General features: G+C 39.4%; 1 protein-coding gene across 5 annotated transcripts in view; it reads right to left on the reverse strand.

Annotated features, from left to right (window-relative positions):
- Window positions 1-26653, reverse strand: part of LOC122555934 (uncharacterized) — a 316199-nt gene that overhangs the window by 138160 nt on the left and 151386 nt on the right. For all 5 annotated transcript variants that reach the window (XR_015759187.1, XM_087993574.1, XM_087993575.1 and 2 more), the window contains 2 exons: window positions 19986-20109; window positions 17737-17836 (listed from right to left, as the gene is read on the reverse strand). Coding sequence is in view for 4 of the 5 variants with exons in the window: in XM_087993574.1 (XP_087849700.1) it covers window positions 17737-17836; window positions 19986-20109 (224 nt within the window). In the remaining variant the exon portion in view is untranslated. The remainder of the gene's footprint in view (window positions 1-17736; window positions 17837-19985; window positions 20110-26653) is intronic.

Below are 26653 nucleotides of genomic sequence, written 5' to 3' on the forward strand. Positions count from 1 at the left end.
AGTAACAAAAATTCAGTGACCAGCTCACTTTTAGCTGAGCAGAAATAGAGTTTTGAACCTTTGATCACAGAGCAGAAGGGTATGTATCAGTCTTGTCATTTACAATAACAATATACAATATCACTCACTGAATTAAATTTCTTCCCCAATTCCCTGAGCAAAATATAGATATTCATCCCATTCCACTGAGCAGAAATCAGGAGACAAACAGTGCCAGACTAAACAGTATCTTCTCACTAATAAAGATACAGTCAGCACCTGGACAGAATTCTGGATCATAATCTCTCCAGCTTCTTCGTTGCATGTAGTAGTACCTCACTGTCCTCAGTCCTTCTGACAAGGGAGCATCTGTGATTCAGGAATAATTGATATTATCTTCTTCTGTGGAGATACACACTGTGCAGTCCCAGCAAAGGCCCATGTTTGATGAGGCCAACTACCAAAGTCCTCACAGCAACACAGCCAAGGATGTAAGCACAAAGCATCCACCTCTGCTGAGGCAACAAGGTGGGGAGAGGGGGTAGCTTTGCTTCTGTTCTGAAGAAGAGTCATATCAGATCCAAAACACTGGCTCTGTTTTTTCTCCACAGATGTTACCAATCCTGCTGAGTTTTTCCAGCATTTTCTGATTCTGTTTAGAATTGTTTTGTAAAATTATTCACCTGCTCTTTACAAATTGACAACACAGATCACGTTCGACATTCACAGAAGTCATCAGCTTATCACTGCAGCCAGTGGAGACTGCTGCCAGTAGACAATCTATCGGTGCTGCTTGTGTTATTCCTCACATTCAGAGTGTCAATAAACCTCCAAGAGACGTACACATGGTTTCGCCATCACATCATATCTTGTGACTTAAGGGTAAAGATCTCAAACTTCATCTTACTTCAGATAATTTGTAGCATTACACAATACCCCAGCCACTTAACAATATTTCTCTTAGACATCCACTATCTTTAGGTTTTGTAAGATTCAATTTTTTTTATTGTTTGACACCAAGCCATTGAATAGTTTTATAAACAATTATTGACAAAGAAAATGTTTCAATAAGAATCTCATTGGGTGTAACCTCAAAGCAACCAGGATAATTATCTGAAGTAGTTCTACAAGCTGGCACTTTCTTTTCCTCACAAAACCCAATCATTAATTTCTGATTGAAAAAGTAACTGGATGTTTTATTATGATTCATCTCCACGGGGAACTAATGAACTGTCTGAGCAAAGCTTAAATTTCAACTTAATTTTAATTATTTTGATTCACTTAGTTTAAATAGGATTGAACTCTAAAGGGAATGGCGAATCCTTTCAAAATAAAATAGCTCTACTTTTTCATTTCCCTTTCAGAAAATACTAAGACAATCTCAAAAAATATAATTTCCAATATCTCCATTTTAAACCAAAACCATTAAGAATTAGTATGCTGCTTTACACAACTATCATAGTCATTGGTGCTGTCCAAATGCACACATTTACAGGGCATTTGGAGGATGACCTGTTTGCATAGATTCTGATGATAGAATGCCTTTTTAGTGCCATAAAACTGGAAAAGGCTGGATTGCTCAATCTTTTGACCTTGCAGCCTTGACGTTATTCCAATTTTCATGAAACCAGGGAGATAACCCAGAAAATATTTAAAATACCATCCTGACTCCCTACCAGGCTGGGCCTTATTGGTGGCGCCAACATATGCTCTTGTTGTGGATTCTTTGCCTCATATTTAATGTTTGTAAGCTGCTATTAATATGCTAGAAATTACCTAATTCCAAAATCTCTGCCACAGCTTTTCATTTGTCTTGGCAGTTCCACCATTTATGAAAGAAATAAGGAATCAAAAGAAATAATCGACTCAAAGAATTTCTGTCTCTCCTGGGGATATTTTAGGAGAAGATCATAATGCATATCTGTGCAGCTCTGCACAAATTCTTGATTGATTTGTATCCATCACAGAGAACATGGCCACTTCAGAACTACCTTTACCAAAGAATTCTTTGATCGAGTTATAACTTCTGCCACAAAAATAAAAAAGAAATATACCTTGTCTGGAACTACCACGTTGGGTTATCAAGTAACACAGGACATCAACATTGTCAATACTTCCACTGGTTTGCTCCCACACTGATTGTGACCATAATAACAACATGATTCGCAACAACACTGTTCTGTCCTTTTTAACGTAACATTGTATGTGTACATTCCAGTTTACAGACATAGGTAAAAGTCATCAATGACTGACACATTGAGCATCCTAGTTGTAGCTATCATTATCTAGTTCTTCCTTCTTTTTTTCTGTCAAGTTCCCAAACATAATGTAAAGTATGAATTATATCTTTAGTCCAAGAATCTCTAATGTGGATGTGCAAAAGGACATGGAGCTGGCACTGGTGTCTGTAAGGCTTCAAGGCGTTTCCTTTAACCATGTCATGTAAATAGCTACATTAAGAAAGCCTGTTAATATTCCCTCATAAGGTCGTTGACCTCACATATCCACATGGTGGCAACAGTGACCAGACCCACAGAACCAGAGGCAAGCAGCAGTCAGAGCTCAAAATAAATGCACTCCCCCACCAACCCTCTTGCTTTATGATTATTCCATTTTGGATAGGGATATGGTGGGATCAGTGAAAGATTCAGATTAACTGGGAGACCTTCTTAAAGATATTTAGCAGGTTGCTTTTCTACAAATCACTGTTCTAGCTAAATTTGAATAGTGATGTGAAGCTTTCTACTTGCAGTCCCTGTCCTACCCAGATTTTACAAAGTCATTAACAGTTTATCCTGCAATCGGTATATAATTGTTTAACAGGTATCTGTTCAGTTCTGGTGGTACAGTGGACTGCTTCAAACTGAACAAATCAGTGGATGCTCCACCATCTGCTATTTAAAGCTATACATGCTGCTCCACTTATAAAGAAATATAGTGGGTCTCTGTGACCTGTTTTCCAATTTAGTGAAATACCTGAAATTTCACTCTGATTTTAATGTCTCATGTTGTCCAAACTTAAATGAAGGATGGTCCAAGAATTATTTTTCTTAACCATAACATAGCCTCCAAATGGATCAATACATCTACCCCATATCTAATTTAAAAATAGTTCTCTTGCTATTCACCATAATATCTGCATACCAGAATTTGTCTTGCCAGGCTGTGCTATCAGAGAAGTCAAAAGTGTGGAGCACACTTACCACATCCCTCAGGAAGAGTTCACTTTGTCCCCATATCTTCTATTGTTGGTACTTCTATGGATGACTGTAGTCCGTGAAACCTCCTGTGCTGCTGCTACAGCTATGACCTGGTGTCGCTCCTCACACTCACAATAATCTACAAGGCTCATTCATTCGGGCCCCCACTCATGGGGCTCATTCATAGCATTAACTTCAAGCTGTTTCTCTGCATGCTTGTTGTTGGTGGATGTTTTGAGAGTTCAATTTTTTTCCATTTTTGTTGAGAACCGTTTTTCTGTAATGTTTTGCATACTGTGGTCAATTTATTTTTTGAAACTTGTTACTTGCTGTGTTCTCTTCTGTGGGTTTGTTGTGCTTTTCTGTGGGCTTTGCTGCTCCCTGGTTTGGTTCTGAGGTCAGCTTTTGAAGTTCATCGTTTGCTAGTCTCTACATCCTCTGAGACTCTCTTCAGTAATTTTGAGCTCCGACTGCTGCTTGCCTCTGTGAGTCTGATCACTTTCTGCCACCATGTCGAAATGTAAGGTCCACAATCTTACGTGTGAATATTAACAGACTTTATTGATATAACTATTTACAAGACATGGTAAAAGGAGATGCTATTGAAGCCTTCTAGACTCAGGTTCCAACTTCATGTCCTTTTGCACAGCTCAGTAGATATTCTTGGACTAAAGCTATAAGTAATCCTTTACATTGTGTTGGGATCTTATAAGGAAACTGCAACCGTTCTTACAGATTCTGGTGAATTATGGGTGAAAACACTTTTCAAATATACTTAGCTAAGTGTGTCTAAGTCTACATACTCCTGGGATGAGAAAAAGTAACCTCTCAGCTACTATCAATCTGGCATTTTTTTTCAAAGTAACGTCCTTTTTTCTAATTCCAGGACTGCTTTAAAAATGTAATAAATGTTCACATTGAAAAAAATGTGACAGTTGCTAGTAAAATCCAATTCTAATCAATATTACTGTAGAGATGATTTGCAATGCACAAAAATGGTGAACAGCAGGGGTCTTCTGAAGCAGACATCAAATATAAAGAAAAACCTGCAACAATAATAATCAAAGAGTCCCTTAAGAAGTAAAATCCCAAAGGTCAGCCCAGTAACTCAAAGAGTGTGCTTCATCTATGCAATTATTATGAAAGGAATGATCAGGCAGAAAGAAAATCACTGGTTTTGACGTGAGTCCAATTTGCATCAGATTGTATTAAAGTAAGGAATTGTGCAAACTTAGTTGAGGCAGTAAAATGTGCTAGATTGACACTTTTTGAATTTGACATCACACAATTCTGATATTCAAACTTACAGGCCAGATTTAGTGAGGCATATATGACTCTGCATCCAAAGAGTTACCTTGCAAAATTGGTTCAATGTTTTTGAGAGTTTATGAGATTTCAAAAGGATGAAGCAATTCAATATATGGTTATTTACACATCCTTTACAATAGCCTTCATATCTCAGTCCTAAACATGTGGAGCTTTATTTTTTTTTTATTGTTGTAGTGCAGCCATAGTTTATAATGCTTAAGATACCATGCTGGAATATACGCAATAATATTTTCTTTACAGAAAGCTAGCATTGATTAGATTGGTTAAGCATTCTATCAGACATGATTTATTTTCACTGATTTACTAAACAAGTCTAAACCTCATTCTAAGACTGATTTGTTTTAGGTTTAGATTAGATTAGATTACATTACATTACAGTGTGGAAACAGGCCCTTCGGCCCAACAAGTCCACACAGACCCGCCGAAGCGCAACCCACCCATACCCCTACATTTACCCCTTACCTAACACTATGGGCAATTTAGCATGGCCAATTCACCTGACCTGCACATCTTTGGACCGTGGGAGGAAACCGGAGCACCCGGAGGAAACCCACGCAGACACGGGGAGAACGTGCAAACTCCACACAGTCAGTCGCCTGAGGCGGGAATTGAACCCGGGTCTCTGGCGCTGTGAGGCAGCAGTGCTAACCACTGTGCCACTGTGCCACCCACAGTGTTGTTCAATTCATTCTCTGAATAGGCAGATGTCATTTAACTGAAATTATATATTGTGAAGAACAACGGTGTGAATTCCACTGTCTATTCAGGTATGCATGAAATTAGCACAATATTAGCTTTATTTGGATAATTTGAGCAGAATTGCCAACAAAACATCTGATTCATTAATTAAATGTAATCAAAGTAATCACTCTTAAATGAAAGCATGAGAATTACTAAATCCAGGTAAAGCTGTTTTAGGATCTATAGGAAATATAACTCTGTGAACTGTATAATTTAAGAAACTCAAATTCTATAGGACATCTGAACTAAGTGCAATAAGCCCTAGCGTGTAAGCCAAATAAGTAAAGCTTTATTAATTCTTGCTGATCAATAAATTTGAGTTTGTACCACAGATGATATATAATTCTGATATACAAAAAAAGGATGCATTATTCATCAATCTAACAGTAATAATGATTTATAGGTTGAATAGTATCTTAGAATCATAGAATCCCTACAGTATGGAAACAGGCCATTTGGCCCATCGGGTCCACCCAGCCCTTAGAACAGCATCCACCCAGACCAATCCTCTACCCTACCGCTACATTTCCCAGGGCTAACCCACCTAGCCGGCACATCCCCAAACACTATGGGCAATGTAACATGGCCAATCCACCTAACCTGTATATCTTTGGACTGTGGGAGGAAACCGCAACACCTACAGGAAACTCACACAGATACAGGGAGAATGTGCAAACTCCACACAGACACAGGGAGAATGTACAAACTCCACACAGATCCAGGGAGAATGTGCAAACTCCACACAGACAGTTGCCTGAGGCTGAAATCGAACCTGGGTCCCTGACACTTTGACGCAGCAGTTAACCACTGCCAATCTTGCATGATTCTATCAATGATCATCTGTAGAATGCAAAGCTATTGGTGATGTATAGTGCAGTTACACAGAGAAGTATATAAGAACTCATTGTAGAGGACAGTAGTCCCTAAATGATGGCTAGATCCTGTGAAGCTAAATAATGGTGATTTTCATAGAATCAGTGATTACAGCACTAAGAAAAGTCATTCGGTCCATTGCATGTATGCCAGCTTTCTGAAAGAGCACATCAGGCAGTCCATTCTCATACCCTTTTCTTGTAGCCATGCAATTATTTTCTGGTGACTGCCAAATTTTCTTTTGCAAACTACAAGATAATCTGCCTCTTACACACTCTCAGATGGTGTATTCTAGATCCTAACTACTCACTGTGTAAAATAAAATTCCACAGAAGGTCATTGATTCTTTGGCTTTCATCTTACATCTCAGCTCATCCACCAATAAGAATAGCTTCTCTCTATCTACTTAGTTTTAATACTGAATGATACCAAACATGTCAATCAAATCTCCTCTTAAAGTTCTGCAAATATAATAATCCAAATTTCTCCAAAATATCACTGCAATGAGAATTCCTTATCTCTGGAGCTCCTTCCAATGCCTTCACACTTTCCCCTAGCGTGCAATGCCCAGAATTAGACACTATAATTGAGGCCAAACCAAGCTTTACCAAGATTTGTCACAACTTCCTTGCTTTTCTACCTTATGTTCCTACTTATAAAGCCTTTGATGCTGTATACCTTTTCAGCCATTTATAACTTGTCTTTTATTTTTGAAAAATACTGCAAAGGTGACTGTGGATGTGAATTCAATATTATATCTGATGAGGTATCAAGGAGTGTCAAAGATATGGACTTAAACCAGAAGAAATACACTACAAACTGTAATCTCCTGATTGTTATGGCAGATGGTGAACATGATGACAAGAGACATGTTTTAAGTGTTCCACCTTCAAGAGTACACAACAGGAATAAAAGTGGAGATGGAGGGTGGTGGTCGAGCAAATGTTCTTGTCCCAAACTCACCTCATTAAGAATCTACCATGCCATTATGATGTGTGTCTCATCCACGGTTCATCAGAGTACTCATTGGCTAGAAATACTCACCACTACCTAGATATGCTCATTTAGATTGGCATTCCTGGGGCTGGCATAATATTTAAAACACTGTTGCATCTACAGACATTTGGTGGAATTCCAGAACTTGCCTGCAAGATTGGAAACTCTTTGTTCACATGATGGTAGAGAAGATATTCGTGTCCCACTTTGCAGACAGGGGCATGAAAGTCCTTTGAAGATCGATGGTACAGAAGAGGACTGTTCTCTTTTCTTATGACTGCCACACCACCACATCCTGTCAGTCTGAGATGAGATTGCCATCAGGGTCAATATGGTGGTACATCCAGCAATGCCGAAAGAAGATCAATTACTTGCTTTGCTCTCGCAGGGGCAGTGTCACCATCTTCTCTGTGCTACCTCTATCTTGCTTATTCCTGCTGTTCTCATTGCAGGAGAAAACATCAGATAATGGGGCAGTCAGTGCCAGGACAGGTGGTGAACTGCCCAACATTCTGCTCCTTGTCCCCAGTGAAGACTGAATCTTGGCAGTGGCTGGTAAAATTCAGGACTGCTCATGTGGAGATGTAGAGATATGCATGCCCTGCTATGCGATAAAATAGCAATAACAGTTGTGCAATTTCATGTTATTGTCTATTATCTCATATTTATGTAATTTGCACGTGCCACAATTTGTAAGTCTTGATTGTGACTTTTGTTCCCTTTTATGTTTTGCAGGTACAAGTGGAATGTCCACAGTCTGTGTGGCCAAGAGGGCTGCCGCAACACATCCTATCTACCACCCCAGAGGAAGTGAGCACAGCTGCCTCACAGCTTGCAAGGCAGCCTTTTTTACCCTCCCTTAATTCAGATACTGACCTCTCGGTTTGTACGGTAACAGAATCAAAGTCAGAAGAACATGATGATGAGCATTTCACTGCCATGTCTCCACAACCGTCAGAGGAAGAAATGCCCCAGTTGTCATTGTGCTTTGACTGCAATTTGGTTGCCTGCAGCCAACAATTGTGATTTGTTAGCCTGAAATTAATGGATTGATTTGCAGGAGGTTGATGCTTATCCTGTTCTGTTCTGAATTTCATTCTTCGATACAGAATGGCAAACATATTATATTAAATTTCAGCCCACTTCTTTTTTTTAACAGTTTTTAAAATAAATACTTTATTCAGTGTGGTAAAATAGGATAGGAAGAAAAGGTGAGCACACCAACCAATGTGCTAAAAATAGCATTTGAAAAAATTAAACCCCTAGGAGGTTTAAATGGAATTTTACAAGGTTCTGCATCTTAGGCTTCCAAATTGGATAAAGCTGTGTAGATTAATGGAAAATTGCCCTCTGGATTGAAAATTGCCTTGGCAACAAGAAGCAGAAGATGATGATAAATGAATGGTACTTTGATTGTAAGTCGGCTTTCAGATAAGTTTTAAGACTGTACTTTTTTTAAAAAAATGATTTTCACAATCATATGAATAAGGTAACATTTAATATGATCATGTATGCAAATGAAACTAAGCACTGTGCAGTGTTCTGACAATAAACTAAGAAATAGCAGACAGTCTAAAACATTGATAAATAGATAGTAATTGAATTATTTACGAGCAAGGAAGGCTGGCTATAATGTGGTACTGAATTGATACCAACTGGAGGGGCTTCATTTGCAATCAATTATCTTTCTATAGCTCTTTTAGTCAGGCAGGAAAACACTGCAACCATGTTATGCATAACATGATCCAAGTGACTGCATTCAGACCACTGACCGGTTGCCTTATTTTTGCTGGCACTGAATAAATGAGGGATATTAGCTAATAGATGGAAATGTGTTGCTGGAGAAGCGCAGCAGGTCAGGCAGCATCTAGGGAACAGGAGAATCGACGTTTCGGGCATTAGCCCTTCTTCAGGAATCGGGCTAATGCCCGAAACGTCGATTCTCCTGTTCCCTAGATGCTGCCTGACCTGCTGCGCTTCTCCAGCAACACATTTCCATCTCTGATCTCCAGCATCTGCAGACCTCATTTTCTCTTCAAAGATATTAGCTAATACAACAGCTGAAGAGACTGACCTTTAAAAGCAGCAGTAGACCTTTAAGCTTCTAGCGAAAACACATCATTGGTCTTTTGATATTCACTTTAAAATGGTGTCCTCTTTTTGTTAGCCTTCCCACCTGTGAGAATAATTTCTCTCTCTCCATTCTGTTCAGACAACAGTGTTAATATTATTGGATAAGTAATTCAGAGGCCTAAACCCACCATGCTAGTTGGGGTCCTTTGAATTCAGTAAATTAATTCAAACAAAAATCTGGGATTGCAAGTTAGTTTCAGTAATAGTGCTCATTGATTGTTGCAAATGCATTATCTGGTCCACCAAATCCATTAGGGAAGAAAATCTGTCATATTGCATGCCTACATGTAACTCCAGACCCACAGCAATGTGCTTGACCTTGAAATGCCTTATGATATAGCCTAGCAGACACTCAGTTGCACCATACCATTACAGAAAAGAAAGCAGTACTCAACAAGTTGCTCATGTGCAGTCAGGGATATTAACATATACTGTCCAAAATATACACCAATGCCCATATCCCTGGAAAGAACATCAAATAAATCTGAAAATATTTAACTGAGTAGAACTAAACATAAGGAGCAAGAAGTCACAAAGTATTATGCAATTCCGAAGTGATCAATATTTTTTGCTAGAGTATGATGTAAGTTACATCCGATAACACTCTTCACGTAGTGTAGATGCTGTTGGAGGGCCTACTCCCAATCTTCTACCCCTGGCATTTTTGATCCCCACACAAATTTCTTCCACATCTTCATGTTCTGAGCCACAACCATTTCTCACTGTTGTCTTTAACTTATCTCACTTCTGTTTCCTCTCATTGTTTTGAAATGCGAGGTCCATGCCCAGCAGTAACTTCCAGGGCAATGATGGATGTGTTGATGCCAATCGACTTGCATGGAACCTTGGAGCAGCTACACGTTGTTGCTGACAGGATTTCACTGTGCCAACACTTCTGCTGGGTCCCTCCTATCAGTGGGACAGGACATACCAGCATATGGTGACATTGGTGCCTAGGATACTATCTGTAAAGTATGAATCAGTGAGAATGATTATATCAGGCTGTTGCTTGACTAATCTGTGAGTGAACTCTCCTAATTTTGGCACTAGTCCCCAGAGGATGGTTAGGACGATTTTACAGAGATTTCAGACTCTGTTTGCCATTGTTGTTTCCAGTGCCTAGAGTGAAGCCAAATGATTTATCTTCCTTTTTTCAAATTTTTTAACTGCTCAACACAATGAGTACATATGAGACTATTTCAGAGGGCAGGTACAAGTCAACAACAGTGGTATGGGCCTGGAATCACAGGTAGGCCAAAGTAAGGGTGCATGCACCTTCCTTAAAAGATATAAGGGAACCAAATGGGTTTTTATTGACAATTGTTTTCATTGTCTTAATTAGACTTTTAGTTGAATTCGAAGTTCACCTTACATGGTGAATTACTAGAGTATTACCAAGATTTTAGGACTACTAGTCAGTTACAATACCCTACATCATTGCCTAGCCCATGGTCAATCATTAGAAACATTCCACAGACATCATGCATCTATGCAGAAACAGAAAAGATTGGTTGACACACAGCAGCCATGTCATCAGCCTTTTAATGTCCATGCTTAAAAAAGTGGCTGTTCTGGACTTCCAAAAGACATTTAATAAGGTGCCATACAACAGACCTGTGTGCAAATTTATAGATATTGGAACAAAAGGGACAAAGTCACATGGATACTTAATTGGCTGTGAGACAGAAAACAGAGAGTAATGGCTAATGGATGTTCTTCAGATTAGTTGAAGGTTTTGTACTGGAACTCCTCAGTAGTGACACTGGGACTCTTGCTTTTCCTGACAGATATTAGTGATCCAGACCTCAGTATAAAGGCAAATGTGTAGATGAAACAGAACTTGACCATTTTGCAAACTATGAGGCAGATAGTGTACAACTGCAAAGGTATAGAGATCTGTTGATAGAATGGGCGGACAGGTGGCAGATGAGATTTAATGCAGGGAATAGACATTGGGCTGAATCATCTGATATTTTGACTAAGTGTCAATTTTGTTGAGATTCAAGAGGATTTCTCTTTCTAAGGCCTAGTGAAATTTCTTGTCATGTTGTTTCAAATCCACCTGATAAACTACCTGCCCCATGCCTATGGTGACCCTCTCCTCTATTGCTGGCCTGATATTACCACTCACCGTAGAAGTAGTCAACTCTCACCAGATATCCAGGAATAGACAGGCATTGCTGGTGTCCATATCATCTTTTCTCCTGGCCAAACTCCCAACCAAGTGTTAGTAGTCTGGAGTTGCCTTCACTTGCAATGTAATAGCATAGCAGTCTCAAACCATGGCATGGCTGACACTTCCTCATGCACACAACTCCATCTTCTTGCCCCAATCACTGTCTAGCCACCATACCACGCGGGCCACCATCTTATACACATCTCATTCTACCACTCTCTCTCTTCACTACTACTCTGTTCCCAAAGTCCACTGCAGACCAGTATTTTCTTAATGTCCAGTGGGGGACCGTCACAGACAGACTAGCACTTGAATAATTCCAAAAATGAGCTTTTACTTACAGTAATTAAAAAAGAACTCTAACAAAACAAAAAGGCTATGGTTCCTTCTCACAAAGCAGCCCATTTCCACTGATCCTTTTCTCCAATACAGGTAACCACAACTTCCCTCTTCTGGCATTACATGTTGATGATTCCCATAGCAGTTCTTTAGGCTTTTCCCAAGGAGGCCAGAATATTGGTCAATGCCAGTAACCGACCCTCATGTAGTCTTCCATGCCCTCTTATGCTGAATCATATAACTTCTTTACATATTGACTTTCCTCCAATCACTGTCCTTGTCTTAACTTCAATACATGCTTCTGCTTTCCCAACCCCCAACCTCGAATGGCTCACCCACTCTGACCACAGAATAACCCATTCGTTCCAGGCTTCCTTCCATCTCTCCACCACTCAATGTGTATACCCCAAGTACTCACTGCTTTCCAGGTCCTGACTGACCATGATGGACAGCCCTAGAAAGGACTGACTAGACCTCTGAACTCTGTCCTTGCTGTGTGCCAGTTAGCAGTATACCATTCTGCTGACTGCTTGCAATGACCCGAAAGAGACTTACCAGAGTCCACTTAGAGTCATAGAGATGTACAGCGCAGAAACAGACCCCTCAGTCCAACTTGTCCTTGCTGACTAGGTATCCCAACCCAATCTGACTCCTGGACTATGTGTGAACTCTGCCTTTGACTGATTGCAGCCCCCACTTTACTTGACAGAGGACTACCTTGCACATACATTCAGATATTGCCATAATTTTGAACAATAATGCAGTGTGTTTGCTATGCAAGCATCTGGCATGTGTGAGATTGATGTATCAATCAATCAAGGCCATCCCCTAAAAGCACGACTTGCTAGTACTAGCTCTATGTGTACACTAAAGTCAATACACGAGGCATGACACAGGAAGGCAAGGCAGGGTTGCTGGGAGGTAGGCACAAAGTGAATGCGCACAGAGACAGAAAATGAGTGCCCCTGAGACACAGCCTGATCCAGTTTGTATGACCAGTTGGGGTACTTATCTATGAGCACAGAGTGCCCTTGTGGCAGCATTTGAATGCTCGTTGCTGATGTGGCCCGAAATGAAGCTTTAAACTGTAGAGGTGTTCTGCAACTAGATCAGAGAGGAGCCATGAGGGCTGAGAGGCTAGCGTGTGTTGGATGCCAGCATTTGTGGATACTGGGTGCATATGATTGGTGCCATGGAGCATGCCCTGAGACGTCATTGCCAATGTCCAAAATGGTGGCCCAGAGGATCAAGTGGTGAGTTGGAGTCACTAGGTACCTGCTCTGAGTTTCATGCCAGGAATTGTTGACATTTAGCTTCTTTTCAGTGGGTAGTCTGATATGAAGCTGCATATTAATGTATTAATGTATTAAGAAGCAATAATCCCTGTTAATAGGCATCTCATAGTTGCCTGGCAAGAATCTCATCTTGACGCCCAGAATTTATTTGGAACTTGCAACTAATTGTCCCTGGCATCAATATCGGCCTCACTGGACTTCTCACACAATTCTCCCAGATTTCACACCATAGCCCAATTATTCAGACCCCCTTCCATTTCAAAATAAAAGATACAATGCAAAGGGTTGGGTGCAGGAGCAGAGAGATCTGTAAATATGTGAGTACAATTTTAAAGGTTGAGAAAACAATTAATGTAACATGTAGTGTTCAAAGCTTTAAAATGGAGGCACAGACATACAAGAACGAGGAGATTATATTGAATTTGTATTAACACTAGTTCAGCCTGATCTGGAACACTGTGTCTGGTTCTGGCCATCATAGGGTAGGACAGATGTTAAGACACTGAAGAAGGTTTAGAAGAGATTTATGAGAGTTATCTATAGATGAAGAACTTCCTCTATGAAGTTAGATTGCAGAAGTTAGGACTGTTTACATTGGAGAAGAGAAAGCAGAGAGGAAACCTGATAGGGGTATTGAAATTCATGAAGGATCTGACAAAGAGAGAGAAATGTAAAAGTCCTTGTAAAAGAATGAAGAACTAGAGGACATAATTGAAAGTAACTGGCAAAATATGCCAGTTTAACAAAAAACATTCTTATGAAGCAAATGGTTTGGATCTGGTTGCACTGCCTGCAAGTGTGATGGGGACAAGTTCAATTGAGACATTCAAAAGGGAGTTAAACTGTTTTTGAAAATAAACATTTTCTAAGTAAAAGGAAGTAGAATGTGGCCACTAAATAAAATGCTCATTCAGAGAGCTGGCGCATTTACGATGGGCCAAAGGGCCTCCATCTATACTCAGCAATTCTGTGATTCTGTCAATACAGTTCATGTTTAAAATTATGAATCTGACATTTTATCATTGTGCATGACAAAAGGCTACACTATTGTCAGGATTTTGAAAATCAGTGAATTCTTCCAACAAAGTGTATTATAATACTGTAGCCAATAAAGCTTCCAACTTTTCATGTCTCCCAAATCACACATGTATTTGGTTGCTAATTACCCAGGGAGATACTGCTAAATTTGTTCCCATGAAATTCCTCATTGTCCAAGGTAAACAGCATGCTAAATAAATTGTGCCACATGATCAAAGGAATAGATCTCATTTTCCATGAGTAACTTTTGAGATCTCGCTGATATTCATCAACCAGATATGTTGCAATCAGAATCCACTCTTTTTATTTCAAATTGCATAATTCTCAGATGTTTAGAATGATTTCTAGTTCTGAATATGTTCTTGACATGTTAGAAAATTAATCAACAATCTGGACAGAAAAAGTACCCAAATGTGTTAAATAAATGTTCTTGCGATGTTGGAAAGAAAGCCTTGTAAAGAACCCATGTCCTCCTTTTTATTCTGACTTTGTCTCTAAATGTTACAAAATACAGTGTATTGCATGTTACTGGTGTCATGAGAATTTTTTCCAGGAAGTGGAAAGTATAATTTCAGCCTTAATTATCTAGAACGTAATCAGTTGTGGTTTAATTGATGTGTAAATTACTGAAGTAATGTGAAATTCATATTAAGAGGGAAATGTGTGAAGTAATTTAACACAATTGATTTATAAATCTCATAATTCCTCAAATCAAAAGCCTAATATAGCTTGCTTTTGCGGACTGTTGTTTGCCAAAGTCCAATGTTGTTTGCTCAACATATTCAACAGCTGATTTTCAGTAGTTTGCTTTATGTAATAATTTAGTAAGAAAGTAGATATCAGTAACTAGTGTTGCATTTCCAGTGAAATCTAATACAGATTATTAGCATATATTAAGTGTTCCTTTACCATGCAGTTTTATTAAGGAAGCAACAGAATTGAAGCACACTCAACTATTGAGCAGTTGCAATAGAGACAGCATTGATTTTATCATGTTGGTAGCTTCCCTCAGGCGCATAAGATTACTGAATACAAAAACTCAAGTGCCATTGGAACGCCTTACCACTCTTAAGCAAAGAATAGAATGCTTAAGCAGACATAAAGTTTTTGACTTAAATACTGCATTTTACTTAATACTATCAGGTGAGATACATTTTCATTTTTATGTTTCATTTTTATATTTTCATGGAACACTGAAGTTCTTTCAAAATGAAGGAACAACATTGGAGTGGCTGCTTGAAGCTTAGGAACCTGGGCTGCTAAATAACTTCTTGAGACATGCAGGGCAGTTTCTTGGGACAGTGGCAGAAAGTCAGGGGATGGATTGGGCAAGTAGGGGCGGGTAAAGAGGTGAGTGAATTAATTTCAAGAATTAAAATAGCTAAGTGGTTGTTGTTGACCAGCGCAGACTGAATGGGTCAAAGGGCCTTTTTTATGTGCTGTAGATCTCTATGACTCAATGACACTATGACAAGGCATAACCAAGACCAAATCATGTTCCACCTACCTTTAGTCCTGTTCAAAAGCCTGGCATGTTCAATGCTGAACACGCAGGATATTTACAGAAAAAAGAAAGTAGATGCTTCAAACTTTATTTCCAGAGTTTTGTAGAATCACTAAAGCAAGCAAAGAATGTTTTTCAGAATAGGGTGGGTGAGATTGGGTGCCTTTGGGGAGATCCCAATATTGTACACCCCATTTTTGGGTTTCACCTTCACGAGGTTTGAGATGTTTGGACAAATACTGTTGGGTTAGTCATTTAAATATTCAGTTAGTTTATTGAATACTGTTATAATCAAGTATTCTAGCTGTAACAATCAGTGGGCCTGTTTCCCAAGTTGTCATCAACTCATTACGACCACTTAGATGACAGCATAACAAAGACACTGACAGGCTGGGAAGCCTTTGTTAAGTGGAACTGAAGAGCTCCAATCACAGGCAGGAGCTGACGTGACCTTTCCCAGAAAATGCTAGCACTGCTTTACAGTTTTTGCTAACTTCCTGAAGGTCACTTCAGATGTCACAATTCACTCATCTGTAGTTGCACATCCCTGCTGTTACAGTTCACCATGGCAGGGAAGTAGCTTATGCAACTTAACCATATATGAGGACCAAGAGGAACAGTAACAATATCAGAAGGTGTATGCTTCAGAGATACAGGTCCCACCTCGGGCAGACAGGATGGACACAGAGACTGACCTCCAAGGAACTGAAACCCCCAACACGTGGTACAAAGGCAGAGGATCAATATGCACATTGACCAGGATATCACAGGAGATCATTGCTAAGATCTGCATGATCTTTGACCAAGACCTTGTTTCCAGTGGGCCAGGTGGACACACATTGCTTAATGGACCTCATAGAATATGGGTTCCCTGATTGGGGCTGTCAATCTGGTCCAACGATGGAGCCCTGGCTGACAACTACAACAGAAGTATCAGAGGTTCTGCGCACTCTGAGAGCTGGCTCTGAGGAAGCTGGATCAGCGCCAAGGACTCTGCATGGCGAAATAAAGGGTGGCTTGATGCCAGGATACTGGCCTCTGTGGAGTTACTTCACAAAGGAAGGACATTGATGAAACAGCTGAAGATGTTTCATCCCCCTTAGGAATTCTTGTGATATCCTGGTGCTGAGATGACTGATGTCCAACAACTATAACCAACTTCCAATGGGACAGATATAATTCCCACCAAGATGGTGCTTGCACCCTGATTCTCGTTGACTCCACTTAGCTAGGGCCTCATGATGTCACACTCGATATGCAAACATTATGTCAAGCACATTAACTCTCACCTCATATATGGAGGGTTGAATTTGAAGTACCTGCAGAAAGCTGAGTTGCACAGCAACATGGCTTAGCGTAGGGAGTTCTATGCTGGACAATGCTGGGACAGAACATGGCACCTGAAGGTGTTGCGTAATTCACCTTTCCCATCCTCTTGGCATACTGTCTCCAGTTTGCAGAGGGAACACTTCTGTTACTGATTTTCTTTGCCTTTTCCATCCACATATGCTTGCTTGAAGAGGTTGCCCTTTCTCTACCAAAGATCACCTCACTACAATCCCCCAGATCCTGCAGCAGAAACTCCAGGAAAGAAAGAGAGACACAGAAAGCAGACATTCCAGACCTTCGCTTCATTCCTGTAGTTCCTGGTGCCTTGAAATTCCAAGTGCTGTTAAGTCTCATGTGCCAAGGTCCCTTTGGCTAGAAAGCATTTCTTTTGGTCAATGTGTACCTCATAGTCTCTAACTGATTAGGGAATCTAGGAAAGCAGACAATTTCAGTGGGTTCTTGATCCTCAACCACTGCCTGCATTTTAGCAGGGATAAGTGCTATTTGGAACTTGATCATCTGATGTTTGAATCCTTAAAATTCCTAATCTTAGTACCAATATTGATGAATTCGGTGTCTCAATGCCTGCTGAAGAAATGAAGGACTACTTATCACAGGTTTTTAGATCACAAGTTGCTATTCTTGCTCTTGCTCATTAAATTACAGGTAATTAAAACATTCTGTCAAATATAATGCAATCGATTTTATTTGCTATTTTGTCCTAAATGCTGATAAATGAACACTTCCTCAATTTGTAAGATACAAATATAACTGTGTTAAAAATGTACAGTAGAAATAACTTACCAAGTGCAACAGTACCCATCAGGAAGGGTGTTCCAATGCTGGAGAAATCATTGAATATTTCTTGATGGATCTCAGAGCCAACAACAAAGGTCACAATTACCTGAAAAGGGGAAAATGGAATTGTGCATAAAAACTGGTTCGCTTCTGAGAAAGGTGGCACAATGGGTAGGACCTTCCTTGAACTATGACAACAGGCATGGAGCTGGAAACATTAAGTGAGGTGAGATTCTCAAAATAATGGAGGCATGTTGGGACAACTACCAATACATTCCCACTTCCAGGGAGCTTTCTCAGATGTGGCTGGGAAGCACTGTGCAGAGCTAGGTAATCAATCAACATTATTACAGGCCCATTGTGAGGCAATGTGAGTGACATTTTCCCAGTAGTAGAGTGGGCTCCCTGCCAAGTGCAGGGGCCACCATTTCAATGGAGTTGTCTTCCTGCAGCAGACTGGGAGGCAATCAGAGCCTGAGGCTCCAAACTGTAAAGAAGGGGCTGCATTCAAACAAAGTTGCAATCAGAGCTGAGATCATTGGAAGGGTTTCTCCTTCACCTGATGAGCTACCAGTCTAGATCCTGGTTACTTATGGACTGACATGCAGGCCAGCTACAATGTCTTGATTGTTCTGCTCTTGCTGCCGGCATGTGTTGTTCCAAACCCCCATTTATTCCCAATATCACAACTTAAAACATGTGGCAAAATCTAGCTCTTCCTGTTAAACTTTTTCTGGTGAAATATTGTGTAATACCTTCATAATACATTCAGATTAATATGACATTAATGACCTTTAATAGTTCACGTTTTTCAACATCTCCCGTGTGGACATTCCACATATTTGCTTGCCAATTTTGAATAACTACTTATGGCAGAGTGTAAACTCACTGTGGCAACACAACACATCATGCTAGTATCGCCCCTTCCCTATTAGTATCATCCAAGCTAACTGAACAACTTTGAAAGGATTTACACATTATGTGAATGATATTAGTGTGATAGCAATGTCATTACAATAAAGGCAGTGGTGGATCAAATTGTTCACCTTCAGCTACTCCAGCAGTGGGTAATAAGTATGTTCTCATTTGCTGTGCCTACATCTGATGAACAAATAATATGAATAAGAATGTGAATTAATTCTTTTGCTTTGACTTTGCAGGACTGAAGATTTATTTGGGGCTTAAGAGCAGCAAATATATTAAAATATCATCAGCTCCTCAAAAGAAATCGGCTATGAGTCAACTGAGCCTTCAGTTAGTTTGCTGGAAATCCATCTGGTTCTAGTGTCTAAAATAAAGAATAGCATCAGGATTTGTTTTGTCATTATTTCTACCGGAATAATGAATTACCTCGCACTGACAGAAACTCAATGAAAACATGGCTATCAATAACACTTGAAGTAACCTCTATTTAATGCTGTTGACTAGTAAGATTAGCCTTGTTCACTCATGTTTCTATATGCATTTTGTTCAAAACTATGAAAGTTAAATGGAAGTGATGAAAGGAAATGTTCAAAATTCTCTGTATCAAAATTGAAAGTGGACAGGCCTCAGCCAATAACTGGTTTCAATGATTTTCAACACATCTTGTATAAGGATGAAAAGGTCTTAAAATCAATTTCATTTTTGGTCTCTTAATGATAACGGAAATTCCAGGTAATAATTTAGAGATTCAACTCCAAGTTATTTTCTTTCTTGCAATTAATTTGGCAAGGTCGTTTAGCACACATGGACTCTAATGAAAAATTAACCATTGAAATGAGAAGGAATTCTTTCCTTAAAGCAGTATATACCTGGAATACATTGTTCAAAATTTGTTCTTTAATTCCTACTTATTCCACTGCATCCAATTTAAAAGACTCGTCCCTTCATGGATATGGTCTCATCCTTCCCTTCCTCTATAAATTAATCTATAAAACTTTGCAACCAATCCTGCCCCCATCCTAACCGATACACTGCAGGCCAGATATCCCAAGAAATGACAATCATAATGCACAAAGAGTTGTGAATTAATTTTCAACGAACATATCAAATAAATTATGAGAGATCAGGTGGTATGTCAATATTTTCTCATCTGAGCACAACTTATTCAGAGCAAATGTGCAATAGTAATATACCAGGGTTATATTTGTTGACGTTTATCTTTCACACAAAGGAATTGACGAAAGTATTTCATTCAAAGAACAAATGTTTCAAAAATGCATTCTGTACATGTTTAGACCAAAGGAAAATAAGTTGCAAAGTACTGTACTCACTGTGATGATTAACAGAGTTCCCTTTACTAGGGTCAAAATGGATGTGATTGGCTGTATAACAACTTGAGCCATTATAATTCCAAAAGACAAGATCCACGTGAAGAACGGAATGACATAGACATGCCTAAATTTAAAAAAAATGTAACATTGGAACAATTCTTCATCATACTGACAAATGAGAGTCTATAGATCACATTTTGGAGTGAAGTATTTCAACAGTCAGTGCTGGCATGGTTTCTAATTAAAATAAATAACTTCGATTACAAAGCGGTCACATTTGTACAGATTTTAAGAAAATACCAACTTAGGTGAGGATAACGTGTTGTGAAGGGGAGGGGATTGTTGGGTTACGAAGGGGAGGTCGATACCCCTCCGATAATTAAAACCAAACCACCCAGAGAAACTCACCTCACCTCGTAATCTGATAAAACGAAGTTTGAAAAGTGGTATCAGTTACCTCTTATCCCCAATCTGTTATAAAGGAGTGGTTAACTGAAATGGAATCCTTTCACCCATTCTATGATTAACACATAACAATTTATTTATCTAACTCCAACAGTGATCAAATTAGCAGAATTACTAAAAAGATGAACAATCTGTCTTTAACTACCTATTCCTGAATAAAACAAGATTCTAACTGGATGCTGTGCGAATAAATACAAGTTCCACTTTTAAAAATCAAGTAATAAGAATACAATAAATTAAAACTTAGTCTCTTAAAGTTCACACAGATTGTGTCTTCCAGAATGTTCCTCTCTCCGGTATTACAAACACCTCCCATTCACTGAACCTGCTGTTGGGGGTGTTTTCTCTGTAATTCTTGTGCCTGGAAGTTTTAGCTAAAAGTGCCATGATATATTTATGAATAGATAGTTGGAGCTTTTTTTCAAAAGAGCATGGAGATTTCTTGTAACAGCCTGGTATGTATTTCTCAGTTGGTGGGTTTGGTCTCTTCAGATGGCAGTTGGCGCTCTCCTCTCTGTCCAATTGCCCCTTTGTGATATACACCCTACGACAAATCAAATTCTTATAATATGACTGGTTTCAGGTTGTCAACTCCATTAGTTTTAAATTCAATTGGCTTTGAATTGCTGAGTGCTTTGTTTAAATTAATTGGCTGAATCCAGTTTTTTTGCCAAAACATCAAAACAGGACAGCTGTTTTGCCTGCCAACTGTAAGGTCTTTTGATGTACTTGTTTCAATTTTGGGGCTCTCTCTACAATGTTTGCAGACTTCCAAGCACAGACAATGCACAATCTCTTAAAAGGATCATGCACTACTTTTCAATTCATGAGTATTCTACACAACTTTGTAACATTAGCAATGGAAACAGAAGTTATAACATAGCAGCTGTTGAACCACAAAAAAAAGTGTGCATTTGGTTTGCATTAGAAATCTGAAACAGGAATCAAATCTGCCCTTCTATCAGAAATGGAGTCCGGGTCAGGCACCCAAACTTCTCATATAAGATTGTTGTAATATTTTAAGGACTCTACATGCTTAATTTAAAAAGTGAACCAGTTTGAACTAGTGTGAACCAATTGTCTGATTTATTGTTGTGCTTTAAGCTTTCCAACCCAAGGAGTGGTCATCCTATCAACTCAGTCTGGTGGATTTTTTGAAACATTTTTGGGATATGGTACTTGCTGACTGGGCCAGCCACCATTGTCCTCTTGAACCATTGCAGAGATATTCTGAAGCTGAGATGACTGGCCCTCAACTACCACAACCACCTTCCTTTTACTAGGTAAATCTGTGACCAGTGAAGAATTCCATCCCCCCACCCCGCCGCCCCAATTCCACATTGACTCCAGTTGAGCTAGAGCTCTTTAATCCGACACTAGGTCAAATGCAGTGTTGATGTCAAGGATGGTCATATTAACTCACCTCTGAAATTGAGTGTTTTTGTCCATGTTTAAACCAAGGCTGTAATAAAAGCAGGAGTTGAGTGGCCCAGACCAAGTCCAAACTGGATGTCAGTGAGCAGGTTATTGCTAGGAAGTACTTTAGATGTTGATATCACCTTCCATCACTTTACAAATAATTGAGGGGTGACTGGTGGGACAGTAATTGAACAGGTTTGATTAATCTTGCGTTATTTTTGTACAGGACATACCTGGACAATTTTTTACATTGTTGATTAGTTGCCAGTGCTGTTGCTGCACCAACTTAGGTGGGGGTGCTGCAAGTCCTGGAGCTCAACCTTCAGCACTATTCAGTACAGGATGTTGCCAGGGCCCATTAGCTTTTGAAGTATCCGGTGTCTCCAACCACTTCTTCCTATCAGGTAGACCGAATCAATTTCATAAAGACTGGCATCTGTGATGACCTCTGAAGGAGGCTAAGATTAATTAATCACTCAGCATTTCTGCCTGAGTACTGCTGCAAATACTTCAGCCAGATTGTACTGGAGTACAGTTCTGCTTCTGATGACGGCCGATAACATCTCATTGATGCCCAGTCTTGAGATCTTTTCGAAGTCTATCCCATTCAGCATGGCAGTAGTGCCATACAAAATGATGGAGGGTATCCTAAGTGAAGATAGAGTCATGCAAAGACAATGCAGTGGTCACTCTTAATATAATTTGATGGACAGATGCATCTTGGTCGGCAGATTGGTGAGGCTGAGGTCAAGTATGTTCTTCCCTCTGTTGCTTCCCTCATCACCAGCCACAGAAGCAGTCTGGCAGCTATAACCTTTAGGACATGACCAGATCAGCAGTAGTAGTGCTGCCGATTCACTCTAGGTGATGGATATTGAAGCCTCCCACCCAGAATCCACAAGAAGTGGAAATGGGCAGAAAAAAATTTAAAGACACATTATTGTTAAAAACTGAGGATAACTAAGAAACACAGACTTCTGGATTTTCATCGGAGATTATGATCAAACATCAGCTTTAATACTAGGAGACAAAAGGCATATAAATATTGGAGGGATGCAGAGAAAAGTTAAAAGTTCAATCGCCAGTATTTTGGTCTGAGCTTTGGAGAAAAACTGCACAGACTTGGACTTTTCAATCTGCAGAGAAGACACCTAACAGCTGCTCTTTGAAATACTAGATTGCTATCGGTGCAGAAAATCAGCCCAAATGATACTTTAAATTGTGGAGTAGAACTAGAAAATATATATTCATGGCAGTAAAACGGTAACTTTGGGACTGATATCAAACATTCTTCTCTATGCAAAGACTGACTAAGGTATCAACCAAACTTCCAATTAGAGCATATCGAAAGGCTATATTTCTTGAATAAAAAGAAATGGATATTAGAAAACTCAGTCCCTACATAGATCAAGGTGAACCAAAGGGACTTTCTCAACTTAATTAATTAGCGAATTACACCCAATAATTTTATACCTTACAAACTCTTACAGAATTCTACAGTTGGAGTATTCTAATAGTTTGTTATACTTTTCACAATATTGAAATCAATCTTCACATTGAATTGTTGCAAGCACATCTACAGACTTTACCTACAAAATGAGTTGACAACTAGCGCAATGAGATACAAACACAGGGAATGCTGGAGAAACTTAGTTTCAAAGTGAATGTTTTGATTCCACTATGACTCTTCTTCAAGTGAGATAGTTACATGTTGGTTTTAAGTTTTCAAAGTTCTCTCAATTCAGGGAAGGCTCCGTTAGATTGTAAGAAAGTAAATGTAACTCCTTTATTCAAAACGTGAGTAAGTCAGAAAGCAGGAAATGACAAGCCAGTTAGTTTAATATCTGGCAGAGCCAAGGTTTTATTTCCTATCGTTAAAGACGTTATAGCCGTGCACTTGGAAAAAAGTCAGGGTATCAGCCAGAGTCAACATGGTTTGTGAAAAGGAAATAGTTTTCAAACATTTTATTGGAATTCTTTGATGAAGTAACATGTACTGTGAATAAAGGTGACCCAGAGGATATACCATACTTAGATTTCCAGAAAGCACCTGAAAAGGTGCCACAAAGTTATTTATATAAAATAATAAAAGCTTATTTTATAAAGTAAAATATGTGAGCATGGTAGAGAGTGGCTGGCGAACAGGATACCGACAGTAGGCACCCAAAGTGTGATGGATGCTGGAACAGTGAGTAAATTTAAGGAGGAATTAGAAAGATGTTCAGTTGGTAATGGGTTGAAGGGATATAGAAAGAAGGCAGGAAAATGGGGATGAGGAGCATATCAGCCATGATCGAATGGCAGAGCAGATTCATTGGACTGAATGGCCTGTTTCTGCTGCTATATATTATGAACTTATATATGGCTCACATTCTGATTGACGCAATGCAATGTGTGATGTGCCAATGGAGCACGGCCTCAATTTTTTACAATTTATATAAATAACTTGGAGGAAGTGACTGAAGGTTTGGTTCCTAAATCGGTTGATGAAACAAACATAAGTAGAAAATAAGTTGTGAAGAAGATATAATGAGTATAAAGGGACAAATATAAATTAGATGAATAAGCAAATACGTTTTTACTCATGCACCGGATAAGGGCAGTATTTATTGTCTATCCCTAATTGCCCAGAGAGTAGTTAACAGTCTTCCACTTTGGCTGTAGGTCAGGAGTCACATGAAGTACAGACCAGGTAAGACCGAAAGGACATTAGTGAACCAGATAGGTTTTTCCCACAATCAGCAATGGATTATTAATTCAAATTCCACTGTCTGCCAGAGCGGGATTCAAACCGGGGTGCCCAGAACATTGTCTGGGTTTCTGCTTTAACAGTGTAGCGTTAATACCAATAGGCATTGCCTCCCATTTGGCATATTTAAATGGTGAGAGATTGCACGGCTCTAGTGTCCTAGTTTATGAAATGCGAAAGGTTAGTATGCAGCAAGTAATCAAGAAAAGTAACGGAATATTATAGGTTATTGCAAGTGGAACTAAATGCAAAGGTAGGGAGGTTATCTTTCAATTATATAGGCCACAGGAGCTGCCTGGAGTACTCCATCCAGGATGTGAAAGTATTGAATACGTCTCAGAGAAGATTAATTGACTTAAATCAGGAATGGGCCAGTTGTATTATGAGGAAAGGATGGACAAGCTAAACTTCTATTCACTAGAATTTTAAAAAGTAATAGTTGACTTGATTGAAATAGAAAAGATCCTGAGGGCTCTTAGGGCTTAAAGTGAACATTTTTTGGTTGCCTATCTCAAGAAATGGAGACAGAGACATCAATGAAGAGTATGATAACTCTGAAAATGACAGAAGGTTGGAAATTGGAAGCAAAGGACAGTTTCCATTTCAGAGCAAGAGCAGGAAGTGGCACCATACATTCATTGATGTAGGCACCAGAAAAATAGAAAAAAAGTGTTCCCAAATAGGACAGGAAAAAGAATAGTTTACATACCCCACAAAAAGATATGCATTGCTATAACCCATGTGAATTGCTAAAGCAACACTTTTTATTTGGGAAATTATGAAAGGAGTTAAAGGAGAAGCTGTTGAAGATGACAAATAGTTCAGGCAGGCAGTGGAAGGTTGTGATGATTAGAGTCTGGTTTGGCTTCTGTCGTGGTGGAGAGCCCCCAAACCATCTTGCTAGAGGCTAGCAGTTCATAGAAACAAGAAACCATGATGAAGAGGAAACAGTTAGGACCAGAAAATTGGAAACTATTAAAGGGATGGAACGCAACAGAAGAGCCATGGATGTAGTTCAAAAGGAACTGAATAAGGGATTAAAATTAGATTACATACAGAAGAATTCAGCTCTGTCGAATAGAGACAGTCTGAAATATAGAAGGTATATAGGGGCAGGAGAAAGTGACGACTGCAGATGCTGGAGATCAGAGTTGAAGAGCATGTTGCTGGAAAAGCACAGCTGGTCAGGCAGCATCTGAGGAGCAGATGAATCGACATTTCAGGCATAAGCCCTTCATCAGGTTGGATCCTAATGAAGGACTTATGCCCAAAATGCCGATTCTCCTGCACCTTGGATGCTGTCTGAGCAGCTGTGCTTTTCCAGCAACACGCTCTTCGATGGTATATAGGGGCAGTATGTTTGTGGATCTTGAAAAAGATGTAGAAGAGGGGTGTTTGGGTTTGGAGGTCATGGAAGGAAGATCTCAAGAAAAAAAATGGCTCCAATGGCAGGTCTTGAGAAGATGGCTTGATATTCAGTGATGGGGTCAAGGTTCAGAAAGAGGAATAATGATATACAGAATTGACCTTTGGACTCGCGAGATAAATACAGATGCAAGTTTTGGTTCAGGAGTTAACTCTGCTTCTGGAAATGGTCTAGCCATAAAAATGAGATCAAATGTTTAGAAAAAGCATGATGCATAATACACCATGAAAAATATACCAAATATTTATTTATACATTACTTGTTTTAATAATCCTCCCTGGTACCTCATTCCACAACTTTATTACTCTTGGGTCAAATTTTCCACTTAATTTCCTGCCTTATTCTTAAATATGGATGGTGGAATCTTTCCAGATCCTGAACAACATGGGCAAGAGAGAGAAATTTGAGAGAACTGCATGAGGGATTCAGCAAAGTCTCTCTCAAAATCAGGAGCAAAATATCATATTATTCAACCAAGTTCCAGATGTGGAGCTGAAATTCTCACTAGTGAGTGGGGAGAGGCCTATTAATGAGGATTGCTATTCACTTTCATTATCACCTAAACTCATGCTATTAATATTCAGGTTCCCATTGATGCACCTAGGGTCA

The sequence above is a fragment of the Chiloscyllium plagiosum genome, unplaced genomic scaffold (genome assembly GCF_037043375.1).
Source record: "Chiloscyllium plagiosum isolate Xiang-an unplaced genomic scaffold, Cpla_swu_hap1 HiC_scaffold_13, whole genome shotgun sequence".
NCBI lineage: Eukaryota > Metazoa > Chordata > Chondrichthyes > Orectolobiformes > Hemiscylliidae > Chiloscyllium > Chiloscyllium plagiosum.